General features: G+C 42.0%; 2 protein-coding genes across 2 annotated transcripts; both read right to left on the bottom strand.

The window, feature by feature from the left end:
* Positions 1-16: 16 nt before the first annotated feature.
* On the bottom strand, positions 17-7,492 carry LOC114445018 (L-amino-acid oxidase-like). The gene is made up of 10 exons (XM_028419945.1): positions 7,396-7,492; positions 6,954-7,298; positions 6,802-6,908; positions 5,513-5,588; positions 4,521-4,729; positions 4,312-4,424; positions 2,703-2,904; positions 2,558-2,626; positions 2,346-2,482; positions 17-804 (listed from the first exon to the last, which is right to left on the bottom strand). Exons 1-10 carry the CDS (start codon positions 7,490-7,492, stop codon positions 36-38), a joined length of 2,124 nt encoding a protein of 707 aa, XP_028275746.1. The 3' UTR covers positions 17-35.
* A 709-nt stretch (positions 7,493-8,201) lies between these two features.
* Positions 8,202-12,284, bottom strand: LOC114445061 (L-amino-acid oxidase-like). The gene is made up of 8 exons (XM_028420010.1): positions 12,198-12,284; positions 11,490-11,592; positions 11,065-11,282; positions 10,846-10,958; positions 10,037-10,238; positions 9,892-9,960; positions 9,680-9,816; positions 8,202-9,119 (listed from the first exon to the last, which is right to left on the bottom strand). The coding sequence occupies exons 2-8, from the start codon at positions 11,518-11,520 to the stop codon at positions 8,351-8,353; spliced, it is 1,539 nt and encodes a 512-aa protein (XP_028275811.1). The 5' UTR covers positions 11,521-11,592; positions 12,198-12,284; the 3' UTR covers positions 8,202-8,350.
* Between the last annotated feature and the right edge of the window lie 717 nt (positions 12,285-13,001).

The raw sequence follows: 13,001 nt of genomic DNA, 5'->3' as shown, positions 1-13,001 counted from the left end.
CTTTCTCTCATGTGAAAATAGTTGTGTCCATGAAACTATAATGTCAGGCTGTTAATATTTTTTGCTGCCCTGAGTGCAGACTTCATGGCTGTTTCAATCCACCCATGGGGAGTGGCTGTGTGCTCCCCTGCAAAGTGCACCCGCCCCTCACTCTGGAACAGTTCCCTGGCATAGTGTCCCTGCTGGTATGGTGTGAACAGGGCAAAGGCCCCCAGACTGTAAGGATCTAAGCCCCACTTCTTGACCAGGCCCCCTGTCCATAGAGGCCTGATGTCTTCTCCGTGGATCTTCACCAAGTCCTCCAACACCACAGCCATCAGCTCCTCCTCACTTATCCCCTGGAAGAGGGTGGAGTCATCAGAGCAGGTGTACGATGCCAGGAGGGCCCCTGCATCTGTGCCAGGGAAGCTGTGGCTGGGGTAGTAGATGAAGCGAGAGGGCCGGTCTGTGATGCTCTTCCCTCCTCTGATGCCCTCTTGCTCCCAGAAGCGCTGCCGGAAGCTGAGAACCACCTTGGTGGAGCTAATATAATGAACTGAGCGCAGAGCCTCCATCTTGTCCACAGAGAGAGGGGGCTGGAAGTCAATGAAGAGGGTGGCCTTGGCTGTGGCCGTAACCAGGACGTAGTCCACTGTTAGGTTAGTCAGGGAGCCTGAATGACTCCAGTCCTGGTATGTTACAGTCACATTGCTGCCGCTTCTCTGGTTTATTAGCTTGACCTTGGAGTTGAGGAGTACAGTGGCATTTAACGTTTGGAAGATAGTTCTGGGGAGGTGCTCAAAACCATCTGTCACTTCAAAGAACCTGAAAAAAACACCCAGATAATAATAATAATCCATTAGTCTGTGTATATGTAATGTGAAAGATGCCATCTAAGCCCCACTTCTTGACCAGGCCCCCTGTCCATAGAGGCCTGATGTCTTCTCCGTGGATCTTCACCAAGTCCTCCAACACCACAGCCATCAGCTCCTCCTCACTTATCCCCTGGAAGAGGGTGGAGTCATCAGAGCAGGTGTACGATGCCAGGAGGGCCCCTGCATCTGTGCCAGGGAAGCTGTGGCTGGGGTAGTAGATGAAGCGAGAGGGCCGGTCTGTGATGCTCTTCCCTCCTCTGATGCCCTCTTGCTCCCAGAAGCGCTGCCGGAAGCTGAGAACCACCTTGGTGGAGCTAATATAATGAACTGAGCGCAGAGCCTCCATCTTGTCCACAGAGAGAGGGGGCTGGAAGTCAATGAAGAGGGTGGCCTTGGCTGTGGCCGTAACCAGGACGTAGTCCACTGTTAGGTTAGTCAGGGAGCCTGAATGACTCCAGTCCTGGTATGTTACAGTCACATTGCTGCCGCTTCTCTGGTTTATTAGCTTGACCTTGGAGTTGAGGAGTACAGTGGCATTTAACGTTTGGAAGATAGTTCTGGGGAGGTGCTCAAAACCATCTGTCACTTCAAAGAACCTGAAAAAAACACCCAGATAATAATAATAATCCATTAGTCTGTGTATATGTAATGTGAAAGATGCCAAGAAAATGTACACTGTTTTCCTCTGCAAAGAGTTTGGGGTCAGAATCTAAATAGGGTAAGGCAATATGGCATGTGTGACGGGTAAAAAATATATACCTAAATATGTGTAATAGCCTCTCACGATGATATATTAGGATGGATAATCATGGAGTTGTTAAAAATACTTTCCTCGTGTGGAGTTTGCGCAGTACCTGTATGTTATTTACCAGGGACATAGAAGAAAATGAAAACATGTCTAAGAGTTCAACTTACCTACTAAGATGATCAGTGCTGTGACACCGCTAGTATGTTTTGTATATGTATTTTGTAATGTTTTTGTTAAGGCCTTTCTTGAGGAGACAATGCCCAGTCCCTCCTCTATCTTAAGCAAAATACTGTCTGAGTGGACAGGGCAATGCATTTCCTCTAGCTGTTTGCAAATTACTCTGTCAGATACACGAAATCATGAAGTACCTACAGCTGGATATATCACTGTTATCCACTCAGATAGTATTTCGGCTAGGTCACTAAGGAAACATTCAGAGTTTCAGCATGATTGTGTTCCTCCTACTACTAGGCACCACCTACTTTGAAGATGTTGTCACTGTTGTGGCTGATGTTGTCTGCTGAACCTTGGCTTGTCCAGCTAGTTCACACAAAGCTAGTGAGTCTGTCAAACTCACATCATAGTAGGCAACCGTCCTTTGCTGCATCCTTGTCCTATATTTTCCATGTTTTAGCTCGCCTACCTGCCATACATTCGGTTTTTGTATTCACAGATAAATCAGCATGAAAATGTTCCTGCCTGCCAGGTCTCGTGCTGCTTGTATTCATAATGCAGTGTCTTACTCAGTGTTGTCATTGATGTCTGACTGTATGTACAGCATCTCTAACAGTGACGTGTAGAAGAGGCTGTTTTCATTCAGGATGTCACCGATCATCTTCAGAGCCCCACGGCTCAGGTTCCCCTCCTTCACCAGGTACTCCTGTCAAATGTGAACAATATCCATGTTGTTCTTTACAGGTTCAAACTATGTGACATCTTCTGAGCCAAAGTTTACCTTAACTGTGTATGAGTCATATTTGTCCAACATGGCACTGCAGCCAATTGCCTTCAGGTCATCCCTCACCTGTGGAAATATTACAACACTTACAGACATCCCAAAGTGAACAGTAATATTATGAATGTGTAGAATGTCTCCAAACCTTCCACAGAGCCTGACTGTAGAGCTGGGCAGCTGTCTTCCCCTTCTCTCTGTCATACAAGGTGTAGTTGAGAACATCAGGGTTGTTTTCCACAGTGTATGTTTTCTGCAGCTCTCCATTCACTAAGTAGTATGTGTTGATGTCATCTTGGATGAAGTGGTTCAGAGGAATTTGTAATTTAGAGGCAAATGAAAGCAGAATCCTGTGAAAAAAAACTACATTAGTGTCATTATCATGACATTTTCATATAGCATAAAAAATAAACTGCTAATCTACCTCATGTTTTTCTCAGGCCATTTCTTATCAGCTAACTCCCTGGCTCCAGCTGTTAACATTTGGACAGAGGGACAGATAGACATCATGGTTCCACCTACATCAACTGTACAAAAGTGAAGCCAAAATATCTCATTTAGATGCTAATTTGTTCTTCAACTATGTGCTTTGTGGATTTGGAGAAGGCATTTGACCATGTTCCTTGGGGTATCCTTTGGGGGGTGCTCCGGGGATATGTGGTACTGGGTCTATAGCTATTGGTTATTTGGTCCCTCTACAAATGGAAATGGAGACTGGTTGGAATTGCCAGCAGTAAGCCAGACTTATGGGATGTGCCACAGGATCACATCCCTGCCTTGGGCGAATTATATAATCCTGCTAGTGTCATCAAACCAAAACCTTCAGCTGTGAAGTGGCAGGGATGAGAATTAGCACCTCCAAATGTGAAGCCATAATCCTGATGCCTGCATTAGGATTATTAGGTGAAATGTCATCTCTGTGTTGGAGAGAAGTTGCTCCTTCAAGTGGAAGCAGTCTCCATAATTTCAAGCTCTCAATTTACCAGTCCATCCACATCCCTACGCTTATCTACTTACCGAAAGAATGAGATGGTCAATAAGAGCAGCTGAAATAAGCTTCCCCACTGCAGAGAAGCTGGGTTTGCCCTTAGAATTAGGGTCATCTGGTAGGAGCTCTGTGTCGAGTCCCTGCTCCTCTGCATCAAGAGGAGGAGGAAGGGTTTATGACCCATATAGCAGCCAGCCCCCAGGGTGCAATTTCAATGTTTTAAGCATACTTCGGGGGAGCTGCTATGGCACAGCTCAGAAGAAAACATTGTCTGGGACTCTGCAGCACACTCACGCAAGATCCGGTAACTGCAAATGTCCTAGTCATGATGTATTATGACTGTAAATATATGTTAGGAAAAAAAGACAAATATAGTATGCTAACAGAACTGAGAAAGTTATGCATTTGCACATTTACATTCCTCTGCTGATAGCATTGTACTAGTTTTATTTATGATCACTTGACAAATGTTTAGGTCTACATACATTCTTGCTCCAATATATTTTACACACAACTCCCCAAAGTTAGGATCCAAAGTTAGCCAATAGAAATGCAGAATGTTTGTATTTTCAATTAGAGCAGGTCTTAAATATAACATATAACAAAAATAACATCTAAATATATTTACGTTGAAAAATTACTAACCAAAATGATTTCCCTATAATTTGGCTCTAACACATGCCTCATGACCACACATTCTGTAGTTTGGATTGATAAGAATTGATTAGCAGCTGTGCCAATGCGTCAGACTTCAGCTCCTTCTACTCACCTTTGGTAACTGGGTATCCTCATGGGACCTAAGTCTGCGTACCATCCTTCTGTTCTGCTCCTAAAGGTCTTCACACGGCCTCCAATGTAGTCGCTGGCTTCTATTAGGATCACCTTGTGGTATAGGAGCACAAATTATGAAATGTTAATTACCAATATTCACATTGCTCTCACAAAACATGCAGACATCACTGTGTTGTCTGATCTTACATTGTGTCCAGCATCTTCTAAAAACCTTGCAGCCGTCAGTCCGGACATGCCCCCGCCAATTATTGCAACATGTCGAGGTGTTTTTGTGGGGGAAAAGCCTTTGTCTACGATGTTCAGGAGCTCGCTGTAGTCCTTGTCTTGGAGGCAGTCGAACAGAGTGTCCCCAATGATCCCACTTACAGCAAACACCACAAACACAACTAGAGGAACTGATGGAGGCAGAGGAGACACACCCAATAAATAAACACAACTGCACAAGCTAAAATTATTTTAATTTATTTTTAATTTATTATTATTTTAATTTCAATGAACTGATTTTTATTAACTAAATATATACTATATCCAACTATATTGGATCTATATTGTTGTATTTATTACATATTTTAATATTAACTGAAATGGTATTCCATAAAAAAAACATCGTACATAACTACAAGTCTGTCATGGTCCCTTGTTCTTTTGGTTTGTTTCTAGTTGTATTTCTACTTTTTTTGGGTGTATTTGTGTTCTCCTTGGGTATCCTTGTATAGTTTACTTCCTCTTTCTGTCCATGCTGATAGCTTGCACCTTCCTAATGGTTTTCACCAGTGTCTTGTTAACCTTGTGTATTTATGTCTCATGTTCCCCTTTGTGTTTGTCAGACTGTCGGTTATGCTACCCCTGTTTGTCACGTGTTCTTGCCCTGTGATGTCCCGGTCTCCATGCAGTTTTCCTCTGTGTGCCTTGTGCCTTGGTTTGGTTGGTTTCAGGTTTTTCTTGAACTGTTTTGTTTGTACTTGCCTTTCTGTGTGAACCTGTGTGAACTGTGTGTCTAAACTTGAATCCTGACCAAAAACCTTTGATATTTCCATTCCTATCAGCACAGTTTGTCAATCCGTTCTATATTAATGCTAAAAATTCTATTTCATGTAAAGCCCCATGAACCTGTCCTGATCATATTTCAAGCTGGTTTAAATTTCTAGTTCTTAAATCAACATATGTTTCATACTTACAGAATTTGCAAAGTGCCATGTGAGAAATCCTTCGGATCCAAAACAAGGACCAATTGTTGTGAGAGGAAAAAGAATTCTAGCCTGAATTAGAGCTACTCTGAACTCACATTTGTCAAAGGTAATATCATAAGCCTGTTGATGACTGCAGAGGTGTCAGGTTATTTGCACTGCACACCAGGTGATGTAAATGAGGGGAATGATTGGCTCCCTAAGGTCACACTGTTAATCATTAAATAATCATACTTAAAGATGCACCTAAAACACACTAATGTTCGCAAAATGAGTAGGAGCGAATATTTACAGTAATTTTCCCTGTGAGCAAACTCATCACTACAATTGTCAACATTTGACAAAAGATTTGCTGTGAAATAAGACCAAACAGTTCACCTGAGAAGTGTGAAGACGATCCAGCGCTGAGTGGTGGACCGCAAGGTGTATGTGAACGGTACAGTAAGCACCTGCATGGCAGTAAACTAAAGAAAGGCAGGGCAAATGCTACCAATGTTGTAAAACAAATGTCATTATATCACAAATGTCAGTCTACATAGGCATGTATGTGCCCTTCTTGTGCCTGCATGGTGATCCTTTCCTTCCACTGGTCCACTCCTGCATGCAGTTAGAGGGAAAATATGATTCAAACCCTTGCTGATATATAATAAGCTTTCAGATTCAGAAAACTTACTATGTAACTTACTGCAACTTAAGGCACAAGTGAGCGGCTTGAAATATAAAATACAATAGAATAGAAAAGAAATAGGTACAAATCAAATATTAAGTATGTCCAGGTAATCAAGTCATACATGTTATGACTATTCAAATGTCCATGAACAATGTAAACAGATTGTAAAGTGGCTGAAGTGCAAATGTAAGCAGTAAACAGTAGTATCAGGGAATATGTATGTGCAGGTTAAAGCTGAGGTAAAAAAGGTAATAGCAGCGATTAAGAATTACAGGTATGTGAGTTAGGGGGGTTTGCCCACTAACTACCTTAGCTGGTAGAACCTGCTGTGAGTAACTAATAAAGGATTATCGTATGGTGGTAAAACCTTTGTTGGCAATCGCAGAGGTCAGACATTTCTTGTAGTTGGCCTCTTTGCAGATCCTCTGCAAGTCATTAATGCTTCATGGCTGATGTTTAGAAACTGGAACCTTCAGCTCTGTCCACAGATTTTCTATGGGATGAAGATCTGGAGACCGACTAGGCCACTCCAAGACCTTAAAATGCTTCTTCTTGATCAATCCTTTGTTGCCCTGGCCGTGTGTTTTGGATCATTGTCATGCTGGAATACCCACACACCACCCATTTTCAATAGCCTGGCCGAGGGAAGGAGGTTCTCACCCAAGACTTGATGGTACATGGCCCCATCCATCCTGTCTTTGGTGCGGTGCAGTTGTCCTGTCCAATTGGCAGAAAAACACCCCCAAAGCATAATGTTTGCACCTCCATGTTTGATGGTGGGGACGGTGTTCTTGGAGTCATAGGCAGCATTCCTCCTCCTCCAAACACAGCGAGTTGAGTTGATGCCAAAGAGCTGGATTTTGGTCTCATCTGACCCCCACACTTTCAACCAGTCCTCCTCTGAATCATTCAGATGTTCAGTTGAAAACTTCAGAAGGGCCTGTACATGTGCTTTCTTTAGCAGGGGACAGGATTTCAGTCCTTCATGGTGTGGTGTGTTACCAACTACTTTCTTGGTGACTGTGGTCCCAGCTGCCTTGAGATCCTTGACCAGTTCCTCCCGAGTAGTTCTGGGCTGATTCCTCACCATTTTCATTGTCATTGAAACTTCATGAGGTCAGATGTCATGTGGAGCTCCAGAACGCAGTTATTTTATGTTTCTTCCATTTGTGAATAATCAAACAAGCTGTTGCCCCCTCCTCACCCAGCTGCTTGGTGATGGTCTTGTAGTCCATTCCAGCCTTGTGTAGGTCCACAGTCTTGTGTCTGACATACTTGGAAAGCTCTTTGGTCCTGGCCATGGTGAAGAGTTTGGAATCTGGATTGATTGATAGCTTCGGTGGACAGGTGTCTTTTATACAGGTAACCAGCTGAGAGGGCTCCCAGTGTCAGCTCCTTATCTGTATAACATACACTTGGGAGCGGAAATCTTGCTGACTGGTAGGAGATTGAATACTTATTTTATTCATGAAAATGAGAATTGATTTATAACTTTTTTGTGTTATTGTTTTGTCTCTCACTGTTCATATAACCTACCATTGAAATTTTTACCCCACTGTATCTCTACTAGGCTTCTCTCCCTTTGCTTGGTCCACTCCTGCTCTCCTGTATTTACAGTATTTACAGTGCCACTCTTGCATACCTGCATTATAAGCTCCTCTCCTCCTCACTGACTCTTACAGTTATAGACAGTGTTGCTGTGTGATTAGCTGTTTCTTCTCTCTCCTGTGAGCTTATTGATGTTCCCCTCAGTTTTTATACTTATGTAGTTTATATCATAGAGCTTTAGTTCCAAATAACAGAGCACGTAACAGATTTATTCAGATACTGAAGAGTCAAATGAATCATCACCATAAAATGTTGCTCGCAAATGAAATAAAAGATATTGCTGGTTTAGAAAACACATTCCTGAGCATTGTTCTAAAAATGCAAATATTGTGTAACACTGCTAATACGTTCAGTCTGAACAACATTCAGTGCAGACATTACACAATGGACAGTTAACAGCCATTACTATAATTATCAGCTAATTTATTGGAACCCGATAACAAACAAGCCTTGTATCACTGATCAATACATACATACTAGTTAAAAAAGATGTCAAAAACACAAGAACATATACGTCATATTAGTATGTGAAAATAGTTGTGTCCATGAAACTATAATGTCAGGCTGTTAATATTTTTTGCTGCCCTGAGTGCAGACTTCATGGCTGTTTCAATCCACCCATGGGGAGTGGCTGTGTGCTCCCCTGCAAAGTGCACCCGCCCCTCACTCTGGAACAGTTCCCTGGCATAGTGTCCCTGCTGGTATGGTGTGAACAGGGCAAAGGCCCCCAGGCTGTAAGGATCTAAGCCCCACTTCTTGACCAGACCCCCTGTCCATAGAGGCCTGATGTCTTCTCCGTGGATCTTCACCAAGTCCTCCAACACCACAGCCATCAGCTCCTCCTCACTTATCCCCTGGAAGAGGGTGGAGTCATCAGAGCAGGTGTACGATGCCAGGAGGGCCCCTGCATCTGTGCCAGGGAAGCTGTGGCTGGGGTAGTAGATGAAGCGAGAGGGCCGGTCTGTGATGCTCTTCCCTCCTCTGATGCCCTCTTGCTCCCAGAAGCGCTGCCGGAAGCTGAGAACCACCTTGGTGGAGCTGGCATAATGAACTGAGCGCAGAGCCTCCATCTTGTCCCCAGAGAGAGGGGGCTGGAAGTCAATGAAGAGGGTGGCCTTGGCTGTGGCCGTAACCAGGACGTAGTCCACTGTTAGGTTAGTCAGGGAGCCTGAATGACTCCAGTCCTGGTATGTTACAGTCACATTGCTGCCGCTTCTCTGGTTTATTAGCTTGACCTTGGAGTTGAGGAGTACAGTGGCATTTAACACACCGTAGAAAGCTCTTGGGAGGTGCTCAAAACCATCTGTTACTTCAAAGTACCTGAAAAAATAAAACTGATTAAAATGTTATAGGTATAGTCCTGACCCACTGACCTGTCTAGTATGTTTTTACATGAATATATTTCTTGAAATGTAAGTATTTTAATGATTCAGAAAAAGAAATTCCTGAAAAATGATCTTCTTGTATATTTACACGTGAGTGTTAAAGGAGACCAACAAAGAGTCAAATTGACAATATAGTAATCACACATTTAAAATTCAAATGACAGGCATGGCAATGTTTGATAGATGTTTACATCTAGCTCTACTGCCCCCAAGTGGACAAAAACATCAATAGATGCAGCTATAACCATACACCATACATCTCTTCTCTTAACCAGTTTTATCCTCCACAACTCAGCTTTAGTCACACAGTTTTCCAAACATTATTGCCTCCATCTTTCACACATCCTTGTCAGTCAGTGCATGCTTTGTTTCACCTCGCTACCAATTTCACCATGAGCCATTCAGGTCTCCAACATATTTACAAGCTAAATCAGCATGAAAATGTTCCTGCCTGCCAGGTCTCGTGCTGCTTGTATTCATAATGCAGTGTCTTACTCAGTGTTGTCATTGATGTCTGACTGTATGTACAGCATCTCTAACAGTGACGTGTAGAAGAGGCTGTTTTCATTCAGGATGTCACCGATCATCTTCAGAGCCCCACGGCTCAGGTTCCCCTCCTTCACCAGGTACTCCTGTCAAATGTGAACAATATCCATGTTGTTCTTTACAGGTTCAAACTATGTGACATCTTCTGAGCCAAAGTTTACCTTAACTGTGTAGGAGTCATATTTGTCCAACATGGCACTGCAGCCAATTGCCTTCAGGTCATCCCTCACCTGTGGAAATATTACAACACTTACAGACATCCCAAAGTGAACAGTAATATTATGAATGTGTAGAATGTCTACAAACCTTCCACAGAGCCTGACTGTAGAGCTGGGCAGCTGTCTTCCCCTTCTCTCTGTCAAACAAGGTGTAGTTGAGAACATCAGGGTTGTTTTCCACAGTGTATGTTTTCTGCAGCTCTCCATTCACTAAGTAGTATGTGTTGATGTCATCTTGGATGAAGTGGTTCAGAGGAATTTGTAGTTTAGAGACAAATGAAAGCAGAATCCTGTGAAAAAATTTTTGCATAGATTAAATATGTAGTCAAAGTTTTTTAATGGTATTAGAGACTATTACTAAATAGCAAATCTACTATTATTACCTGAACTAAATATTGGATTGAAATAATTGTCAGAAAAATACATTAATTACAAATTTGTGTTAATACAATACAGTAATTTTCTGAGTTACTGTATTGTATTATATGTTACATTTGCTTTAACTAATAGCATTGTAAAAATGTCCTAGCAATAGAAAATACAAATGCAGCATATTAATATAAATTTGATACACATACATTTTTACTGACTGCATCCCACAACAGGTTTTCACCCACTGGCTTAAAACTCAAGTATGTAAAAATTCATACCATTAGCACAGTGCATCATATTTATAGTTATCTCTAGTGGATTCAGAACAATATGGGCATTTACTGAAGTCCTATTTCTATCACTTAGCATCCATTCTCTTATTAGCTCTATACTGGTCTCTTCCTACAAGCCAACTATTTCTGTCTGTACTAGGTCTAGAGCCAGTTAAGACTCAAGTTCAAATCCAGTCAGTCTTAGCTGTGATGAATGAGTATAAAGTAAACCATGGGTCAGAAATGTACTCACTTATGAAAGCTGGGGATCCTCATGGCACCTACTTCTGCATACCATCCTTCTTTTCTGTTCCTGAAGGTCTCCACACGTCCTCCAATACGATGACTCGCCTCTACTATGGTCACCTTTTGGTTTATAAGGACACATAATCATTGAAAGTTGTGTTGTTTTCAGTATTCATCAGAACATGTTTGATTATGTAGTGGTTATTATGTCCTCCCTGTAATTAACCTTATGTCCAGCGTCTTCTAAAAACTTTGCAGCGGTGAGTCCAGCGATGCCCCCGCCGATGATTGCAACATGTCGAGGCGTTTTTGTTGGTGGAAGGCCTTTTTCTACAATGTCCAGGAGCTCGCTGTAGTCTGTGTCTTGGAGGCACTCGAACAGGGGGTCCCCGGTGCCAATCCCACTCGCAGCAAACACCACAAATCCGACTAGAACCAGAGGAACTGATGAAGGCAGAAAAAAACAGTCAAGTGATGAAATAAGGACAAAGCTGTGAAACATTATGTGGGATCACTAAGCAACCAACAGTTTCCAGTTTCCTGTCTTTTACTGCTGAGTTTACAAATAACATAAAAATATCCCAGTCAAATTGCAACACCACACACTAAAATGAGCATATGATGTATTAGAGCAGCTTGTTTTATACTTACAGAATTTACACAGTGCCATGTGAGGCATCATTTTGAGGATGGAGCTCCACAGTCTGGACTTCTTCCCTCCACTGTTACTTACACTATGAGAGGAAAATGAAGCCTAACAGGCACAAGAAAGTTGTATCAGTATCAATGTAGTAGGTCAGTTAAACTTATTCTAAATAGAGGTTAAAAAACACAGAATTAAAAACGTACACTATTGCATCATCAATATCAATCTAGAAGACATCATATCAGGCTGCACTGACCTCACCTTTGACAAAGGTAACGTCTCGTAAGTTGTCATAAGCCTATGCATGACTGAGGAGGAATGACCCCGAGGCTCTAACAAAGCTAAACTATCAATGCTGCGACTCTCCATATGAAAGGCTGCCTGGAAAACCTGGCATCATTGGTATGTGTATGATTGCACACAAGGTGATTTCAATAGAGGCACCGTGTGGCTCCCTCAGGTCTTCCAGAAATATTTTCCCACACCGGCTCGAGAGTCAACCACACTGAACAAATCAGATTAGTGAGGTTATACTAGTCATCAGCATACCTCATTTCCTCCGTCTTCACTCTTTGCAATACCTGACCTGAAAATGCTCATTCAGTTTTTTATTGTTTTTTTTTAATGCAAATTTTAAAGCTGCCCTCAAATCTAAAGCTTACTTTCAAACAAAGACATAAATAATGTGACAGATTTTTAAATATTGTACTTACTAGAATCTGTGTCGACTCAACCAACTCCTTCTGTGTCTGACACAAACTGGAGCCACACAGACAGCGGCTGTTCAGCTATAAGATGCTGTAAATGAAACTAAAAGCTAGGGGAAGTTTCTTTTTCCCGGCTAAAGCTGTGTGTTTATTTTTCTTTCATTTTTTGTTCATTTAAAAAAGTAAAAAAGGTCAATGTGCAAGTTCTTTGTATAGCAGAGGAAAAAGGCAACATATAAAGAAAAACTTTCCAGAAAACATACCCAATAATAAAATACCTGTGTATTATTTGAACTTCTCTCTTGTGCCAAAACTCAATTAGAACTCAGCAACGGCCTTAAAAAGAGACACTCTCCTTATGACCAGCTGGTTGTAGCTCACCTGACATTCACATGTTCCTGAACGAAGCAATATATAGCCAGATGTATAGCTGAATCAAGGGGTCAGGTGTTATTTCACATTTTGAATGACATTATAGGAGACAACTCTGAGGTCGCTGAACTAATGAGCCTTTGGGAGTGAAGTCATCCATGTTAATGTATAATGTGTAAGGCAGGGCTGTCCCAGCACCCTGAGAAACCACGAAGTCACTTCACTGAGTCAGCTAAATGTCGTAGCCTTTGGATGGACACAAAGAAAATACATTATTTATTCTTATTCTGTGTGGAACATATAAAATAACACAAATTAAAAAATAGCCCAACACCAAAAACTAGAAGTACCAACATCTATGATAGTTATGAGCAAATCTACCTCACAGAGGACAGAGCAGGATGTCATAGGTTTGTTGACAGGTGAATATAAATCAGT

Source organism: Parambassis ranga, chromosome 13, assembly GCF_900634625.1.
Source record: "Parambassis ranga chromosome 13, fParRan2.1, whole genome shotgun sequence".
NCBI classification, from domain to species: domain Eukaryota; kingdom Metazoa; phylum Chordata; class Actinopteri; family Ambassidae; genus Parambassis; species Parambassis ranga.
The sequence above is the reverse complement of the archived record's forward strand: the minus strand, read 5'-3'. Positions and strand labels throughout refer to the sequence as shown.

Bases quoted from the DNA above. Each gene is read 5' to 3' on its own strand.
- LOC114445061 (XM_028420010.1), bottom strand. From the start codon at position 11,520: ATGATGCCTCACATGGCACTGTGTAAATTCT. The intron at 10,959-11,064 runs GTTAATTACAGG...ATAAACCAAAAG, and splicing joins TAGAAGACGCTGGACATAAG to GTGACCATAGTAGAGGCGAG. The intron at 9,120-9,679 runs GTAAGACACTGC...TTATTTTTTCAG, and splicing joins GACATCAATGACAACACTGA to GTACTTTGAAGTAACAGATG.
- LOC114445018 (XM_028419945.1), bottom strand. From the start codon at position 7,492: ATGGCCAGGACCAAAGAGCTTTCCAAGTATGTCAGACACAAGACTGTG. The intron at 2,905-4,311 runs GTGAGTAGAAGG...TTTTTTTCACAG, and splicing joins AGGATACCCAGTTACCAAAG to GATTCTGCTTTCATTTGCCT. The intron at 2,627-2,702 runs GTTTGGAGACAT...ATATTTCCACAG, and splicing joins ACAGTCAGGCTCTGTGGAAG to GTGAGGGATGACCTGAAGGC.